Genomic DNA, 20,444 nt, shown 5'->3' on the forward strand with positions numbered 1-20,444 from the left:
ATTCCACTTATGGCTTCAGGCACGTGCTCTGTGACGACTCCTCGAATGGAATGACATCACACGTATTCACCATCCACAGTACAGACGGGCCTTAAACAGAACACATGACATCTCCAGCAGCTGGAAATCTAGACATCAATCAACATTACAGGGGGTGGCTCGCTTTCATCCATGTAAAACCACCCTAACCGTGTATTATATGCTCACCTGATTAGGCTAGAGTTACATGACTATTATATGCTCACCTGATTAGGCTAGAGTTACATGACTACATGTATCGCATGCGACGTCACGTCTGATTGTCAATTATGTCGCATTGCAACCTAATGTAATGGTGACCCGACAGTCACAAAAAATCCAACTTTGGTCGCTTATGACTTTCCACTACAGACCTCAGTGTAATGCAGCCAAGACTTTCTTGCGGTAGGCCCTTAACAGCCAAATCGCAATTCTGTAACAGACACCCAACATCAAATCGCAGATGATTTACATGACTTTTATGCAAGTAGCTGTTGTGCAGCCGTAGCCTCTTAAATGTGCTGCAGTGTCTGCAGGTAGCAAGAAAACGTGCGCATTATGTGGCGTTGAAGGCAATAAGTCTTTTGCGCTGTAATTGAATCGACTTGTCCTGTTTTCTCGTGTCAAGTAATTTTATTAATTACCACTGTATAAGCTTATAGTTTTTATCAGAGCTATTTTGTAACTAGATACCAACTTAAATTTAATTTGATTTATTTTTCAGTTGTAAAACCTCTTTAGGAAAATGACTGAAGTTCTTCCCAGCGATCCCATTGGCCGGCATATAATCTGTGATGGGGAATATGCGACGGTGCGTTACGTTGGAGAAGTGCCACCTACACCAGGTGGGAATTACTCTCATACATTTAAAAAAAAAAATTGTTATACCCTGTAAATGTGATTTATGTATGTACGTGATTATGTACTTTTGAACAGAATTACTCATCAATGTATATCCATGTGCCGGGCGATTATCTGGGCGCACACACTGAATATATCTGAAGAGCTCTATGGAGTCTCACTTTTTATATTGCATTCTATAGGAAAGCATAATCTGCATGTCTCGATTTATGGCATATAAGAGCATTCATTAGGCCTTTGGCAGTTGCTCGATATTAAAGGGTTTTTATCATCACAGCATGCTATCCCCTGTTCACAGGATAAGGGATAACTTGCTGATCGGTGGGTGTCTGACCACTGAGAACCCCACTAATCCAGAGATTTCAGCCTCGGCATATCCCAAAGTGTTGGGAGCAGTACATATGCACCTCTGCTCCATGTAACAGGAGCGCCGGAGATAGCTTTCCTTATGTTGTATTTATCATTGCACTCCGAGCATGCTTGGAGCGTTGAATACATGTAAACTAGAACTGCAGTACTAGACGGTGATTGCTGTCATTTCTCTCCCTTCCACTCTCTGCTGGCCATACTCCACCTCTCCCCAGCCATCACTACTATTTCCAACCCCCCCCCCCCCTAACCAGTGTGGTCACTGGAATCCTAGGGATTAACCCTGTGAAGACAAATACACCTTCAAAGTTCTGTGACCTCACGACTCCGTTAAGGACACTTGTCAAGTGGAGTGATAGTGATATCGGGAGAGGGCTGACAGCAGTCACTTCCCAGTATTACAGTCCTGGTTTTTGTTTTCCATGCTCGGAGTGCAGTGATGAATACGCCATTAGTCTCGGCTGGATATACTCAGCTATGAGATGATTAGCTTTTCAAAACGGAATTTCTATGTGTGTCTTGTGGCCACCCAGTTTGTGATGTGAACTGCAGGCTTCAAGATTTTTGCTAGCATGTTCTGATATTGCATTTAATTGGTTTCATGAAAAATTGAGGGCTTTAAAGGGAAGGTGTCATCAGAAAATGACCTATAAATCACATTTTTGTGTTAAACATTTTTAAAGAATTTTTGGTGTTTTTTTAATTTTTTAATTTTTTATTTTTTTCTGTCCCTTCATGATTTGCAGTAGTCATCTCACTGACGTCACAGGCAGGATTAGACTGAGAGGGCACCTATATGTAGATAACACAGGATCCACCATTTACAATATGTGTTCAGCTGTGACTGATCGACTTCCCTTCCTGCAAAATGACCCCTGAACAGCTAACAGAATATGCCTAGAACAGTCTCCCATACAAATCAATGGGTCTCCCTCCTGTCTTGTTTCAAAAAATTTTTTAGCTAAGGGTAGGACGTCTTTGCATAGGGCGTGCTTCTGAGCCTCGAAGAATGTCGCGCACACAAAGTATTTTGCTCCTTCCTAGGAGAATCGGACTGCATGTAAAACATTTTTTCAACTCTCCTGATAACTTTATTGGAAGTTTGCCCCCCAACCCCACACACCTCTTTAGGGACAAGAACTTTAAGGCTGCGGTCACATGGGGTGTAAACAACCCTAGAATGACCGCACTGGGACCACGCGGAAATTCAGCTAGATTTCCACGGCAGAAAGGCAACTTCAAAACTTGCAACCGTCTCTCCCCATAAAGAGGAGAGAGCCCGCAGTTGAAATGGCAATACAATTGACATGCCGCGACTTTGAATTCCGCGCGGCATGTCATTTTCATTGGGGCTTAGCCGCCATGTTTGCTGCTTAGGCTCAAGTTTAAGATTGCTGGCGGAATTTCTGTGCGGAAAGTCCACATGGAAATTCCACGCCAATTCTGCCCTGTGTTTACCCAACCTAAGAGAGTAAAAGGCCCCTGCCACCACCACTTTTCTTTTCATCTTGTCTCTACATTTAACAGGTGTTATAGAAGTTGCTTTATGGCATGGATCATTGAAAAAGTAAACTGTATTCCCAGAGCTATGATTCTTTCTCTTTTTTTTTTTTTTTTTTTTTTTTTTTTTTTTTTTTATAAATTCATCTGCCATTTTACCTAATATGCCATGCCATTTATCACTGGGTACACTGGTTTCCTGGCTTAGAAATGCCAATTTTACCACAACTCTCGGCTGCAGGTTCCCCGGCGCTGTAGTTAAGTGGAGCTTTTTGGAAGTGTAAGTCCCTCAACAGGAGCTTGGAGTTTGGTATTGGTCCTTCCTCCTGTCTTGCAATTCCAATTGGCACTTAATGGATGAGTCAGATACAATTTGGGAGGATAGTGTCATTCTATATTCTGTAGAAACTGTCTTTTTTCTAGACGCAGAGGGCGCTTCCTTGTCACAATCCTGGGTATAAATAATTGATGGGAGAGATCTCTGTATTGTCCCCTGATAGATATAGATATATATATATATATATATATATATATATATATATATATATATATATATATATATATATATATATATATGTAGTTATTAGAGCTCCCCCTTGTTACAATCCTGGGTATAGATGATGGGAGAGATCTCTGTATTGTCCCCTGATATACCCATACATAGTTATTAGAGCTCCCCCTTGTTACAAAGAAGACACTGACCCACCCCCACCACAGAGATGGTGGGCTGAAGGACCTGTGGTGACGTCACTGTTGTGGGAGAAGCCATTGTGCAGTTTGGTAGAAAGTACTGTACACTGGATAAGCCAACAGCAGCCACCAGGACCTGTGATGACCTCACCGTCATGTGATCACCTGTGTAGGTGGAGTCAGGGATCATATGACCAGGGGCTGATCACTGTATCCAAGAGTCTGCTGAACTGGTGATGTCTGGAAATCAGCATGGATGTACCACAGCTGTGTGTGTGCATGTGTAAATTAGGATGCCTGTAGTACAGCTGTATGTGTCGTGTGGGGATCATAATGGATGTACCATGTAGCACAGCTGTGTGGCGCATTGCGCCACCACAAACACTGGTACTATAATTTCCGAATAATTACTAGAAGATCTTAGTAGGTAGGGGTATTTAAAAAAAAGAAAAAATGTTACAGGGGTTGATCTAAAGAAAATGTCATATGCCCTAATATGAAAAGTCATATGACTTATTAGGATATCTTCAGCAATTGTGCATTTCCTGCCTGATCTGTGCTATAAAATGGGGGAGCATTTAAACAATGGCGGTGCAATGATGGACTCAGTGGTCACGTGAGATATCATGTTACTGTTACATTCTAAGGCTGGGTTCACGCGGGACGAATTTGACGCACGGAAATTCCATGCAGAATTTCTCTGCGGAAAATCCGCCCACGGCTCCTATTCCCAGGATTAGCCAACCATGTAAATGATGTAAATGAGATTTTGCAAAAATCTCGTCCACACGGGATGGCCAATCCGTCGCGGCAAAGCCAGGCGGAACTGGTGATGCAACACAGAATTGACAGCCACAGCATATCAATTCCTTTTTTTTTTTTTTCGTTGCGGCCTCACTTCTCTCTATGGGGAGGGAATGCCGGCAGCCGAACCGCTGCAAAACCCGCTGTGAAATGCCGCGGGTTTTGAAGTTGCTGCTCTCCCGCGAAAATCTTACGGATTTTCGGTGCGGCCAAGAAGCGAGATTTCCGTGGGAAAATCCTTCCCGTGTGAACCCAGCATTAGTGTTCCTTGCCGGCGCAGACGGAACGCTGCGATTCTGAAATGTGGACTGAATTTGTCATAAAGGAGACACACACACCTCTGACATCAGGACATGGGATTAGAGGAAATTGGTTATAAAGTCAATTACAAGAATGAAGAAAAAGTGGGACATTGCTAAATAAGATACCAAATATCAGGCAGTGGAGCAGCTACTCTGAGAACGGAAATTGGGTGGTATTCTCATTTTACCTAGCTAAATCAATTTGACTTCAAAGTGAAGAGCCTCTACAAAAGAGAACTGTGCAGTTCTCTGCTTATGATGTTTTACACTGTGAGTAAAGGCCCATTTACACGTAATGATTATCGCTCAAAATTCAAACAAACAAATTTGAGTGATAATTGTTCAGTATGAATGCGAAAAAAAAATGCTCACTTGTTGTCCGCGGTCGTTTTTACTTGACTTTTGAGTTCTCTTAAAAAAACAAAAAACAAAAGAAAACCTTGCTGGCCTCTTGTCCTGTGTAAACGCTCCCTCTCAGCTCTTCCCATAGGAGGTGAAGTGCTGAGCGAGAAGCCCGCGGGCCGTCAGCAAGTCTTTCAGTTTAAATGCTCTGCACGAGCGCTGACTACCTTAGCGGTAATATCAGAGCTCGTGCACTTGTTTGAAAGACTGTTGTGTAAAAGGGCCTTAAGACTTTGTAGGCTGAAATGCATAAGCCGTTGTTTGGGACTGTGCTTTTACATGGTTTTATATCCATAAAGTTGAAGATTTTATTTAAGTGCTGGAGTTCACCATTTTAAATCTCCCTCATTGCTATTTCCCAAGATCCGGCCTAGTATCTCCCTCCTTGCACTTTTTTTTATCCACACTGGGTTAAGATTATCTCCACAGACTACAATACCAACCGCTGGTTGGGGATTTTTTTTTTCTTTTTGATTACCCAACTAGTAGCACTTTGAAGCTGTTCAGGTCTTCAGAATCGCTGTAGTTTATGGCATAGATTCTTCTGGGTCTTGAAATCATTCTGCTGGAATATTGGCCCTTGTGGACAGGAGACCTTCTTACAGTTGCTGCAAATTAAATGAAAATATTCACATGCTCTGAGGAGCTGACAGAACGGGGTCATCGATTCATGTTGCTGCTGGGTCATTTCATGTCAACTGGCTTAATTTGGGAGCTGGTCCCTGCTCAACCACCTTCAATTTTGCTGAAATTTTCACAGAAAGTTCATACACCACCTGTATGAAGTTCTGCAAAGGTATAGCTTGGTTGAGGCACTAGAGCCATTTGCATAAGTCATTCTTCCTTTGCAGGTTGTTTCAAAAAAATATTCAACTTTGTGTTATCGCTGTTCTTGATCTAGGTACGTGAACTTGGTGCACTTGGTCAACTTTTTGTGTAGTATTCGAAAGCTTTACAGGTAGGGCTCCATACGCATTGGCTTGGTAGCTAATAAATGTTGTTGCGACAAAATTGTCCATAAGATTAGGTACCTATAGTTTAAATAAGCTGGAAATTGGCCAATAAGTAGTACAAGTGCTGACCAAAGCACTGTTCAAATGGCTTCTGTTTTGCTTGCATACATACTGTTTTATCCCAACTGAAATTGGTTAAAAAAAAATCATTTTTGCAAATGTTTGATTTTTTTGTTTTTTTTTCTGTTTAACGTTTTCAACACCTGTAACTCAAAGACAACACTTCCAATGTTATTTTGCTTTGTTCCATTAGAAAGAGCATGTTTTAATCTCATAGAATGGTAGTGTTGGAAGGGACCTCCAGGGTCATCTGGTCCAACTTCCTGCTCGATGCAGGATTTACTAAATAATCCTAGACAGATGTCTGTCCAGCTTCTGAAGTCGTCCACTGAAGAACTCGCCACCTCCTGTGGTAACCTGTTCCTCTCTTTGATTACCCTCACTGTCAGAAAGTTTTTTTGCTAATATCTAATCTGTGTCCCCTTTCTTTCATCCCATTGCTTCTAGTCTTTTTTTTTGTGCGAATGAAAATAGGACTGATCCCTCTGCACTATAACAGCCCTTCAAATTTTTCTAGACAGCTATTAAGTCTCCTCTTTGGTCTCATGTCCAGGGGGAAAATCAGGCCCGCTACGGATTCTCCATGGAGAATCCGTAGCGGGTCCCTCCTGCCCCGCGGACATGAGCGCTGAAAAGGAGAATTAGTAAGAATTAACTTACCCGCAGCGGACCGCGCACCTCTTCTCCTCTTCATGGCCAGATCTTCTTTCTTCGGCCGGCGGATGTACTCGGCACGTCGGCGGCGTGCCGGGCGCATGCGCTGGGCACATGCGCCGGGCTGAAGCAAGAAGATCCGGCCGTGAGGAAGAGAAGAGGTGCCCGGTCCGCTGCGGGTAAGTTATTCTTATTTTAGGTCTCCCCTCACGAAAATGGAGCATGTCATTTTTTATTAATTTTTTTTTTTTTTCATGCTCCCTTTTTTTGTTTTTTTTTATTCCCTTTTATTGACCATCCGCGGGTATTTATCTACCCGCGGGTGGTCAATGCATCCCTATGGGGTGCGGATCCGCGGGCGGGAGAAGAGTTAAAATCCGCTGCGGATTTTAATTCTTCTTTTGCCCGTGGACATGAGGCCTTACTTTTTTGTTTTTCTTTGAAAAGTAAACCTTCCCAGATCCCTTAACAGTTCCTCATAGGACATGATTTGCAGACCGCTCACCATCCTGGTTGCTTTTCTCTAACTTGCTCCAGTTTGCCTATGTCTTTTTTTTTAAATTGTGGTTTCCAAAAATGGACACAGTATTCCAGATGAGGTATGACCAAGTAGAGGGGGGATAATTACCTCACGTGATCTAGACTCTATGCTTCTCTTAATACATTACAGAATTGTCTTTGCCTCTTTTGCTGCTGCATCACACTATTGACTCATGTTAAAGGGGTTGTCCGGCCAGAAACATTGCATGTCATTACTTCTGTTTGGCCATTTCCATGCACTTTGTAATATACATTGGGACTTACCTGAAGGGCTGTCCCCCCCCCCCCCCCCCCCGTGTTGCTCCTCTGTCGTCACTGGTTACCACAGGAATCTTCTTCTTGTCGGGCCGCAGCAGCTCTTGTCGGCGCGGGAACGAGCCTCTTCTCATCCGCGCATGCGCAGTTCTTCTCTCTGCAGCCCGGACCGATATACAATCTCCTTGTGTGCAGGGGGGGGGGAGGATGGAAGAGCGAGGAGCAGGAACTGAGCTCCCGCCCCCTCTCTGCCTCCTCTCCGCCCCTCTGCACTATTTTCAATGAGGAGAGGCGGGACGCGGATGAGAATAGGCTCGTTCCCACGCCGACAAGAGCTGCTGCGGCCCGACAAGAATAAGAGAAGATTCTTGTGGTAACCAGGGACGACGGAGGAGAAACACGGGGGGGGGGAGGGGGCACCCCTTCAGGTTAGTTCAAGGCTTCTGTTTGCTTCATTTTCCATGCACAATGTATATTACAAAGTGCATGGAAATGGGCAAACGGAAGTAATGACATGCAATGTTTCTGGCCGGACAACCCCTTTAAGTCGATGATCTATTAGTATACCCAAGTCTTTTTCACATGTTCTGCTGGTTAGCCTAATTCCTTTCCTTCTGTATGTGCTTCTTTCATTTTTCTTGCCCAGATGTTGGACTTCTTGGCCCAGGACAGACCCTTGTGGTACCCCACTCCACACATTTTTCCAATTGAATGTGCAGCCTTGTATGATCACGATCCATCTGTTTCTGTAGTTTTATGTTGGTTTCTTTCCACTTAAGGATCCCAAGCCTATAATGGAGCCTTATGATGCTTTATGGCTGGGAACAATAAAGAAATCCAAGTAAGGCTTGGCATTCTCAGCAAAGGCTCAATTTAAGGTTTTGGATCCTGGTAGACCTGGTAGGCTTGAGAACCTAAAAGACACCCACATTCCGGATTGGGAACCTGTGGTAAACTCACAAATGTTTCAGCTTCACCTGGTCACCTTTTCGTGAGCGTCACAATGTTACATGTTGTCACTAGACTACTTCAGTAGGGTTGTTGCAGTTAGAATAACATGCTAGATCCAGACTTGGTGTTGGAAAGGAATTTTTCCCCCTAAAATGAGGAAAATTATCTTCTACTTCATTGGAGGCTTTTGCTTTCCTCTGGATCAACATGAAGGCGGGTGGGGGGTATAATAGGCATAACTAGATGTCTGTTTCTTTTTTCAGCCTTACATAGTATGTTACTATGCCTTACATGTATTACTAAGATAACCTTGTACTAAATATTTAGGTATTTGGCTTGGAGTAGAATGGTATAACCCATTGAGAGGAAAACATGATGGCTCCTATGAAGGATCAATATATTTCACTTGCAGGTAATTGTAGTACAAAAAACTATCATTAAAACCTTTTCAGTTATATTTACATGTGCATCTTAATCCCTTCGTGACACACTCATGACTATTTACGTCCTGACTGCACATACGTGCCTTGAAGATGTAAATAGTCATTCTCATACATACTGTGTATAGAGCAGGCTGGGTAGCTGAACCCGCTCTATACGCAACAGATATCGTTTGTCTCTGACAATCAACACCCAACTATAGCAGCAGCGATCAGAGAGAACTCTGATCGTGGCTGTTAACCCCTTAAATATCCTGAACGCTCCCTCTGACATCCGTGTGAGGTTGTCGTCAGGGTATCCAAGCAGCCTGGGGACTTCTGAGGGCCCCCAGGGCTACCATGCCTATTAAAGACGTGCCTGTGACGGGTAGTGGCCAGCTGCTGGCACAAGACCACTTTTAGCATTTTAACTAAACTGACAAAGTGCAGTGACCCGGTGGTGGCCAGTGCTGGTCTCCGGAGTGCCGTAGCCACCTGACAATCATGCCTGGTGACAAATACTGGGTTCAATGCTGGTGGGTGCATAAGTGCTACAAAAGACAGCAGCGCAATGCTACAAAAGTTAATTATGCAGTTCAACTTAAGAATCTGTGCCTATTCTTTGTCGCAGCCCTGAGTACCTTTCTACTTTTAGGCTGGGTTCACATAGGGCGGATTTGCCGCTGCAAATCCGCCTGCGGCCGCTAATCTCGGGGTTAGCCAGCCATGTGGACGAGACTTCTCAGAAATCTCGTCCACACGGGACGGCCAATCCGCTGCGGTTAATCCGGCCGAAGCTGCGGCGACCGCAGCCGCGGCTTTAGAATATGCAGCATGTCTATTTATCTTTTCATTCCGCTGCGGCCGTGCTCTCCTCTATGGGAGCGCCGGCCGCAGCGGAAGAGCGAGCGGCTGGGCCGCTTCAAAGCCACCGCGGGTTTTTCCGCGGCGCTTCTCCTGGCGGAAATCTCGCGGTTTTTGCTGCGGCCAAACCGTGAGATTTCTAGCGGGATTCCGCCCCGTGTGACCCCAGCATTACTGTACAATATCAATATAAATAATTTTTTTATTTTTTTCTGGGAGTAATTCAGTTCCGAAGTGACTTTGAGGGGCTTGTATATTAAAAGACTCACTATAAATCACCCACTTTTAAAAATTGCAATCTTCAAAGTATTGAAAATCGCTTTTTGTAAGATTGTTAAAGGGAAGGTGTCATTGGGAAATAACTTGTTATATAAATCATATATTATTTTTTTAAATAATTTTTGCAAAAAGACCCCTGCACAGGTCACAGAGCATGCCTAGAACAGTCTCCTATACAAATCAATGGGTCAGCTCCTATCCATTATGTAACTGGGCTGTAAGGCATCTCTCTAAATGCTGCTAAATGCAGCTCGGGAAATATGGCCACCCCCATAGTTATATACTGACAACAGAATAAAAATTTTACAATCAGAAAATAAGGAAAGATTAGAAAAATTGAATATTTTTCTCTAACTGGTTTTAATTAGTAAAAAAAAAAAATTATGTTGGTAATCTCTTTAAAATCTAAGGTTAAAGGCTCATGGCCATATTTTTGGGTACAGAATGCAAACTGTTGGTAAGGCCACATTTTTATATTTCTATAAGGTTGGTACATAAGCAAGATTAGAACATCAACTATTTTTTTTCTGCTAGTGAAAACTGCAGTTCCAAGAAGATCAATGTTCCTTCTGATTTGTGATGGCGATAATTTTAGCCAAACCCATCATAAGCAAAGTAATTGGCTAAAAATACTGCAAATGAGAAGTGGCGTGGTTCTTTGGACAATTTTTAACTCGAAAAGACTTTACTTAATACCATTTCATACAAGTCCTAAACAGTTCATCGTTTTTAGTTTGTGCAGGAAAATGGTGACAAATTCTCTAAGGCCCAATGTCCACAAACTGATTTGATATGCAGAATCCGCATGGGCACTTGGGAGGGAGATCCGCAAATCAAGCCGCCCATAGGGAAGCATGGGCGCCCACAAATAAATTAAAGCATGCAGATTTGTTTTGCGGTCCTTTGGTCCAGAAAACAAGTCACATCATGCTGCATTTCAGTGCGGGTACCCACACGGACAGCTTCCATTGAAGTCAATGGAAGCTAGATGGGCTGTTGGTTCTCGCAGGAAAGCAGGATATTTAAAAAAAAAAATCTGTACTGTGCATGTCCGACGGCGAGCCGTGCAGACCATCCACAGTACAGAAAACCCGGAAGTGCAGAGGTCGCCTGCCCGCACAGGTGTGCAGGGTCATTGGTATGAGACCTAAGTCTGTGTATATATGACATTATTTAATTGTAAACATTTCAACAAATTTCAGACCTTTTTAAACAGTGCTAATTAAAAAGTTTCTCTTAAGGTGGTTTCACACTTGAGCTGGGGATTTTGCTTTTCTGCTCCATTTGGGATGCAGGAAAGGGGAATCTCAGCATCCAGAGACAGAATCCAACAGTGTTGGGCGGACCCTATTGTTTGTAATGGGATTTGTCCAGCTGCCTGGTTTTGGGATGGAAGAAAAAGCGAGGTTCCGATGAAGATGTGACTCTTGTTTTTAAAAGTAATAACGGGAATGCATTAACACTACGTTATGTAACTCATCTGGAGACCAAGGGAAAAGATTTCCTAAAGAAATGCTTTTGAATGTTTCCCTAATACTGCTTACTGATGAATTGGGCGTATGCAATCCTATGCAAACAGCCGCAATTTTAATTGAGTAAAACTCTGTTGATAATATCGCGGCACACCCTATTTCGGTGCAAGCCTCTGCTCTGCACTGTGCATGTGCAGCTGTGAGCCAGCTGGCACATCAGAAGAGAATTTTGCAGTCTGAATCGGACCCGGCTGTCTGCATTCGGCCGAATGCAGCTATATGTAGAATATTTTTCTTTTACTTGTAAATATTATGGTTTAGAAATTAGCGTGACAATGCTTTGATTTGCAATTACTTTGTTTACACTGGCTCGTTGTGTTACTTGTAGCCATCCTACAGGAGGATCGTTTATAAGACCTAAGAAGGCAAATTTTGGTGTCAGCTTTTTAACCGCTGTCACAAAGCGTTATGGACCAGGCTGTGACTGGAATGAAGCAATGGTAATTGGCAAGAAGACAGTGGAACTTGTTGGATTTGAATCAGTTCAAGAGAAACAAAGGTTAGATGTATTTTATATTTTTATACAGCTGTAGCAAATGTTGACTTGACATTTTAATGTGTTATCATAACTTATTGACTACAATGTCCTACAGACCTGTAAATCAGGTTGTCATGGTGCGCCAATCACGTTAACGATCGTTCACTTTGTCTGTCAATGTATGTCTGTCTATGCTAGCTAAGCTATCTTTAATGAATTAAGAAGCTTCAGAATAATTTTTTTAACTACTCTGCCTTTATTTACCCAACCTTTAGAGTTCTTCCTTTTTTTTTTTTTCTTTTTTTTTTTTGGCTGTATACTTAGATTTTGCCTGTCCCATCCTTAACCCCTTAACGACCAGCCCATAGTGTTTTTACGTTTTCTCAAAGTGGGCTTTATTCTCTGAGGAAGTAAAAACGTGTCCTGCAGAGAATAAAGCCCCTCGGGCTGTGGACGTGACAGCTCCATGCTGTCGGTGTCCGCAGGTCGCCGACAGCATGGAGCTGTCATCCCGGGCTGCGGGGACCCCCCCCCCCCTTCCCCGGCAAAAAAGTAAACAAAAGTGCAAAAAAAGTTGAAGATTCAGCTGCCCTAATGGATCGGTTCCATCAGGGCAGCTGAAATTACTCACCCGGGTCCGCCACGCTGCTCCCCGCTCTCCCGATGCTCCGGGCACCGTAGCTGTCCTTCTGTGCATGCGCGCCAGGCGGCATTATGTCAGCCGCATGCGGAGAAGGCCCGGCGGCGCAGGAAATGTAAAATTCCCTGGTGAGCGGTCCCCAGGCCCGCGATTGCCGCTATACATTGGATAGTGGCGATCGCGAAAAAGTTTTAAAAAGTTTTTTAAAAAGTTTAAAAAAGTGTCAGTTTCACCTCCCCTCATGGATCGGATCCATGAGGGGAGGTGAAAATACTCACCCCGCTTCCTCAATGTCCTCCGGCCGGTTTCCGGACCCCCCGCTGGCTTCTGCGCATGTGCCGATGTGGTAAGCATGCGCAGAAGGCCGGCGAGCCCGGCAAATTCAAAATCTCCCTGCACCCGGCTGTCACAGATAGCCGAGTGCAGGGAGATATGACTGGGGACCACTGTATGCGGTTTCCAGTCATATGATCATCATTATCCATCAGATAACGGTGATCATATAAAGTTAAAAAGTAAAAAAAAGTTAAAAGTTTAAAAAGTTAAAGTTTCATCTCCCCTTACGGATCGTATCCGTAAGGGGGATGAAATTACGTACCCAAGGTCCCCGGATTTGTTCCCTGATGGGATGTTCATCCGCGGACCTTACCCCAGCTTCGGCGCATGATGGCGGCCGCATGCGCAAAAGTGAAATATTGCCCAAGAAATTTAAAATCTCCCTGCTGCTGGCTACCAAAGGTAGCCAAGAGCCTAGAGATGTCACGGGGAGCCGCGGTATGCGGTTACTGGTCACGTGATTGCCGTTATCCAATGCATAATGGCGATCAGGTAAAAGTTCTTCAAAAAGTGGAAGTTTCATCTCCCCTCACCGATGCGATCAGTGAGAGGAGACGAAACATCTTCTCGGAGGCTTCCACATTTGAATCCAGATGCGATTATCCTCCATGGACCCTTCGGCTGCTGCGCATGCGTCCATCGGCAAAATGCCGGACATATTCGCAGGAGTCGGGGAGCCCAAGAAATTTTAAATCTCCTTGCTCCCAGCTGCTTGGAGCAGTCACCGGTGGCCTCGTTGAGCGGTCCCCAGTCACGTGATAAATTAGCGATATAACATTTGGCCGGTCACGCATGACCGGAGAGGAATTATGGGTTCTGCATGCGCTTGATCAGCGGTAATCCACGGATCAATCGCATGCATTGGATTACACAATTTCCCCCCAATTAGCGGGTCGGAATTACGGAATCCACTCGCAGAAACAGAACACGGCATGCTATATTTTACCGCGGATATCCGCGACCTACAGCCCATTGGGCTCTATGTGACCGCGGATATACTCGTAGCCCATATGCAAACACATTGTGTATGGACTGTGGGTACCCGGGTCATCTCTAAGCGACGGCGCGGGAAATATAAACAAAAAACGGTGTACTGCGCTTGACCGCATAACTGTCTATTCACACAGGCGCAGTAGATTATGTGGCCGTACGCAGGGTCACAGCCGGGCTCACAGCTGGAATCCGCTGCGGGCCTCCGCAAGCGGATTCTGCATACGTCCGTGTGAGCCCGGCGTTATTCAGACCGCTACCTGTAATCCGTAATTTACAAGAAGCCCCGGGAACGCTCGCCTTCATGCAGTTCCAGGAGCAGCTTGTTGAGCGCCTTCTCTGTGAGACCACTGCACCGCAGCAAGATTACAAAGCCTCACGGAACGCCACTTTTTACACCCCATACCTGCCGCTGAGGTTACGAAATACCTCCCAAAAAGCATGAGAGGAGGGGGATACCCGGTTTTCTTGCCCCATGTGCCCATTCCAACCAGCCTCCGTAATTACCCCTGTCTTTGCACATAAAATGCAGTTTATATTATTACCTTTATCTAATAATTAGGGAATGCCAAAAAATGGGGATGGCGGGGGGGAATATTTTTAGGAAGTCAATTTTTTTTCTGTATAAGTGGGCAATGGGGCCTGGAATTTATTCAGTTCTGCCCAGAAATCCAGCGGGCATTCCCTCCATTATGGGCCTAGCCATGTGTCCTGTAAGTAGATTAGGGCCACAATGGGTATGTTTCGGAACACAGGACAAACGGGGGTATCCATTTTGGGGTGAGCGTCTTCATTCCTATGTACACTGTACAAAAAAAAAAGTTTTTAAATTGACAACATTGCCAAAAAAATGAAAATCGTAATTTTTTTCTTCTGCTTTGCTTAGATTCATTCAAATACTGTGGGGTCAAAATACGCAGTACACCCCTAGATGAATTTAAGGGGTCTAGTTTTTAAAATTGGGTCATTTGTGGGGGTTCTCTATTGTTTTGGCTGCTCAATGGCTCTACAAGTGGGCAATGGGGCCTGGAATTTATTCCGTTGTACCCTGAAATCCAACAGGTGCTCCTTCCATTATAGGCATAGCCATGTGTCTTTTTTTTTTAATTCGTTTTATTTTGAAAAAAAAAAAAATGTGTTGCATAATACAGAATGAAGAGAAACTTTGTTAGGTACCGTATATACCGGCGTATAAGACGACTTTTGAACCCCGAAAAATCTGCTCTGCAGTCGGGGGTCGTCTTATGCGCCGGTAATACAAAAAAAAAAAAGTGTAAAAAAAAAAAATTTTATTACTCACCTCCCCCGGCGTCCTGTCGCGCTCCGGCAGGATGTCGCTCGCTCCGGCAGGCTGTCGCTCGCTCCTCGTCCCCGCCGCAGCATAGCTTTCTGAATGCGGGGCTTGAAATCCCCGCTTCCAGAAAGCTAATACACACGCCGGCAGCCATGACAGCATTGAATGGCTGTGATTGGCTAAAGCACACGTGGCTTCAGCCAATCACACTATTCAATGACATCATTGAATGGCTGTGATTGGCTGAAGGCGCACGTGTTAGCAATCACACCCATTCAATGATGTCATTGAATAGTGTGATTGGCTGAAGCCACGTGTGCTTTAGCCAATCACAGCCATTCAATGATGTCATGGCTGCCGGCGTGTGTATTAGCTTTCTGGAAGCGGGGATTTCAAGCCCCACATTCAGAAAGCTATGCTGCGGCGGGGACGAGGAGCGAGCGACAGCCTGCCGGAGCGAGCGACATCCTGCCGGAGCGCGACAGGACGCCGTGGGAGGTGAGTAATAAAATTTTTTTTTTTTCTCCACTGAATACCGGCGTATAAGGTGACAGTTGGGGGGTCGTCTTATACGCCCCGTCGCCTTATACGCCGGTATATACGGTACATCCTTATTCACATATATATTTTACGTTATTAAACCAATACAAATCTTGTTACAATATTTCTTAAGTTTCTTAATAACAGTAAACTTTAAAACTTTTTTTAACTGATTCTGCTCTGTCTTGTTTCGGTCTTGGTAAAAAAAAACGAGAAGTGTGAGTCTGCTGGCGTTTGTTTGTGAGGGGGGTGGGGGAGGGAAGGGGGGGGGGGGAGTATGGGTCAGGCCTCGAGGCTCATTCCATAGGCAAAGTAGAGTGGGAGTCTAACCAAGTCCCCCATACTCTCCGAAATTTGGCCGGGCATCCTCGGTTTTGGTATATGATCTTATAGGAGATTACGGTATTTACTAGTTGCATCCAGTGTGGGACTGAGGGGATTTCCGCGGCCATCCACTTCATGGCTATTGCCTTGCGGGCCAGGAATAGCACTCTTTCCAGAAAAATACGAGTGTGGTGTGGCCACACCTCCTCCTCCAGCAGGCCAAACAGCGCCACCTTGGGGTCCAGATCGACAACCAGTGGGGGCGGTAATAGTGAGTTTATAAGGTTGATAATTTCCGACCAGTACTCGATTAGGGGGCATTCCCATATTAGATGCCAGAAGTTCGCCTCTGGTTGGCGACATCTATGACATGTGTTTGAAGGTGCATTACCCATTTTGTATAGACGGCTGGGGGTAAGGTAGGCCTGGTGCGTTATATATAGCTGGATTAATTTATTGTTCACGGCGGGGGAAACCGTCAAATGGGATTCGGAGATGTCCTGCCATTCCTCGGGTGTGAGGGATGGAATAGATTGTTTCCATTTGTCGTATGCTGAAGGCGGATTAAGGGTTATTTTAGCCGAGAGGAGGTGCGTGTATAGGGCCGAGATTAGCCCCCTGGGTCCCTGAGACTTGAGGATGCCAATTGTGGGGAACTTGGATATATGTGTTGAAGTGGACGGAAATTGGGAGTTCAAAGCGTGTCTTAGCTGAAAAAATCTGAATAGCTGGAGATGCGGGGACTGCAGCAGCCTGTCGCGTAACTGTGTGAATGTAGGAAATATATCATACACGTATATATCTAGTGTGTGTACCCCTTGAGCCATCCAGTATTGAGGATCTGGGACTGATTGTAGGGCGGTGAGACCAGGGTTGTTCCAGAGATGGAGTTCAGGTATTACGTCTTGGTATCTCTGCAGTGTCTTCACCTCCTTCCACACGCCAAGAGCCAATTTATGGAGTGGGACCATGTCGGCTGAGTTAGTGTATTGTGGAAATTCTAGGAAATTTAAGAGGTTATTACCTTTTACTTGTTTCGCAAGCTGTTTATCTGCTATGGCCAATTCTCTGTCCGACACCCAGGCCCGTATGTTCCTCAATTGTCCTGCTAGGTAGTAAAGTCGAAGATCCGGGAGGGCCATTCCCGCTTGTTCTTTGGGCCTTTGTAATATTGACAGGCTAAGGGCGCCCACCCACTGGCGTTTTTTTTCCCTGCGAAATTCGATTTTGCGCGATCGCGATTTTAACATTACAAGTCCCATAGACCCCTGCAGAGAAAAAAATGCTGCGAATTTCGCAGGGAAAAAAAACGCCAGTGGGTGGGCGCCCTTAGTTTGGAGCGGGAGGAGCTCCATATAAATGAGATAAGGGAGTTCAACGATTGGAAGAAGCGCTTAGGAACGGGTACTGGCATGTGCTGTAGTACGTATAAGCATTTGGGTTGGATGGCCATTTTGATAAGATTTATGCGCCCAGCCACAGAGAGCGGCAATTTGGTCCATCTTTTCAACTTATGTTTTATATTGTCCAGCAACGGGTCTATGTTTTCTGCTATGGCTTTATTATGGTCATATGGCATAAACATCCCCAGGTATTTGAATGTTTGGACCGGTTTTAGTCCTTATCTAGCAACGCAGGGATCGTTTCCGGGGTTGGGGTCTGTGTACAGGATTGTCGACTTAGACCAATTGACATATAGCCCTGAAAAATTGGAGAATCTGTCTATGTGGATCATAGCTTGGGAAAAGGAGTTTATTGGGTCTGATAAGAGGATTGTGTCATCTGCATACAGTCCTACTTTACTCTCCAGGTCTGCCCATCTAATACCGTTTACATTGGGGGTGCTTCTCAATCGGATCGCCAATGCCTTGATGGCTTATGGCAAATAGGGCCGGGGATAGAGGACATCCTTGTTGGGTGCCTCTCGCCAGTTGAAATTCAGATGACGGGATGCCGTTTACCACTACATTTGCACTCGGGGATTTATATATGGTTTTAACCCATTGCTGGAATTTGGGCCCAAATCCAAAGCGAACCAGACAGGCCTCAAGAAAGGCCCACTCTAGCGAGTCAAAGGCCTTTGCCATGTCGAGTGAGACTAGGGCCCAAGGCTTATTGTATTGCTTACCTAGTTGAATGGCCGTTTGAACTCTATGGATGTTTATTGTCGTAGATTTCCCAGGCATAAAACCCGTCTGGTCCGGATGGATAATGGACAAGATTACCTGATTTAATCTAGTAGCCAGGATTTTAGTTAGAATTTTGTAATCGGCGTTTACCAATGAGATTGGGCGGTAAGAGCTACAATCTATAGGGTCTTTCCCGGGTTTCTGTATCACTACTATGGAGGCTTTGTAGAATGAAGGTGGGAGGGTTTCATCTATTTGGGCTTGGTTTAGTGTCTCAAGTAGTAGTGGGGTTAGTTGTTCGTTGTATTTACGGTATGTCTCTATTGGGAGGCCGTCCGGGCCTGGCGACTTGTTAGGAGCCATATCCTGAATTGTTTGTTGGACCTCCTCCAGCGTAATTGGAGCTTCCAAAAGCTCGACCTGTTCTGCGGAGAGGGTTGGGAAATTTAGGTCGTCCAAGTAGCTCAGGAAATCTGCCACTGTGTTCTGGGAGGAAGAGCTATATAAATTAGTGTAGAAGTCTTTAAAGCAATTTGTGATAGACGGAGCGTCGGTTAACTCCACTCCATATTGGTTCTTGATCTTAAGGACCGTGTTAGTGTTTTCTCGTCTGATGAGGTTCGCAAGTAGGTGGCTGGACTGGTTCCCCAATTCGAAGTAGTGTTGTTTAGTGAAAAATAATTTGCGCTTGGCTTTAGCATGTATTTGATGTTTATGGAGTCGGACTAGGCTAAGCCAGGCTGATTTGTTGGCGTCCGTGGGGTTAGATGTATATGTTTTTTCTGCCTCCATTGTTTGGTTTTCTAATTCTCTGTCGGCCTGGGCTGTCAACTTTTTAATGTGTGAGATGGCTGACTTGAGGCATCCTCTAACGTAGGCCTTTAGAGTATCCCATTTCAGGGCAGGGTGGGTATTATCACTATGGGCCTCTAGTAATAGGGATATGTGGAAAGGTGTTTGGTCGTCCGATCCGATCAGCTTTAACCAGAAAGGGTGGAGCTTCCAGATGGGTACTATATTGTGTTGAGGGAATTGCAAAGTTAATAGTATGGGGCTGTGGTCAGATATGCCTCGTGGGCAGTGCGTGATGTTAGAGAGGTATATTGCTAGTTCTGCGGAACTGAATATGTAGTCAATCCTTGCTAGCGCATTGTGTCCCGGGGAGTGACAAGTGAACTCCCACACATCAGGGTGCCTAAATCGCCAGAGATCGATCCAGCTGACAATTTCAGTTAGCTGTCTTAGGGAGGAGCTTTGAGTGGGGGCCATACTAGGGGGTATGTGGAACCGGTCTTTGGCAGGATCCATTACCGTATTGAAATCACCTAAGCAGATCACCCCCGCCGAGGGGTATTGATGTGCATATGTTATGGCGGATTGTAGAAGATGAAGGTTATTGTGGGGCGACTTGTATATAGATAGGATGACATAGGGTTTAGAATCTATTTCGCCAAATATGAATATGAATCTTCCTTCGGAATCCCTACGAGTGTTAATAGGGTTCCAACGCAGCGACCTGTGGATAAGTACAGAAACGCCCCTGGAGGAGGAGGTGTGGAAGGAGTGGGCCATCCACTGTACCCATGGCTTTGCAAGTGTATCGGCCTTCTCTTTAATGAGATGGGTCTCTTGCAGACTTATGATATGCGGGTTAATTTGCCTGATATATGAGAAAACCGCTCTCCGTTTAAGCGTGGTGCCGAGACCCCGGACGTTCCAGCTAAGACATTTTAAAGACATTACTGCCTATGTGGACATATAATTCAAGTATTGCCTCTGTGCCCATGGGGTGAGGAGAAGGGGAAGGGGTTGAGGAGTGCAGGGGAGGAAATTGTGTCAGTGCAGACTTGTTAAGAATGTTATTAGAGAGCAGATTACAACAATTTAAACATTCAATCTTTGACATCTTGCTTAATTTCGGCGTAGATGTCAGAAACAACATGCAAAAAATAAAGAACGATTTAGCTACAATCTATTCAGAAGTAGCAGATGTTATGCTAGTGAGAGGGGAAATATCCCGATGGCCTATAGAGGGCTATGGGTGTCCGCCAAGTCCCGATAGTAATTTAAAAATATTGCAACCTTACATTTCACCGTCTATAGGTCAGAGGGGTATCGGTCGCATGAATTATGACTGGATTTAAAGTCCTGTTTTAGGTACGGCAGGGTTAGTTGTCTCTTGGTGAAGCCGGGTGCATGT

At 44.8% G+C, this 20,444-nt stretch overlaps 1 protein-coding gene across 9 annotated transcripts in view; it reads left to right on the plus strand.

The window, feature by feature from the left end:
• TBCE (tubulin folding cofactor E) overlaps positions 1-20,444 on the plus strand; it is a 193,279-nt gene that overhangs the window by 12,290 nt on the left and 160,545 nt on the right. For 7 of the 9 annotated variants that reach the window (XM_066596011.1, XM_066596009.1, XM_066596008.1 and 4 more), the window contains exons 2-4: positions 743-863; positions 8,747-8,831; positions 11,842-12,012. In XM_066596011.1, coding sequence (XP_066452108.1) covers positions 764-863; positions 8,747-8,831; positions 11,842-12,012 — 356 coding nt within the window. In that variant the 5' untranslated portion in view covers positions 743-763. Of the gene's footprint in view, positions 1-741; positions 864-5,847; positions 5,905-8,746; positions 8,832-11,841; positions 12,013-20,444 lie in introns of those variants that run through there. The other 2 variants (XM_066596016.1, XM_066596017.1) reach the window with 2 other exon arrangements.

Source organism: Eleutherodactylus coqui, chromosome 3, assembly GCF_035609145.1.
Source record: "Eleutherodactylus coqui strain aEleCoq1 chromosome 3, aEleCoq1.hap1, whole genome shotgun sequence".
Classification (NCBI taxonomy): Eukaryota; Metazoa; Chordata; class Amphibia; order Anura; family Eleutherodactylidae; genus Eleutherodactylus; species Eleutherodactylus coqui.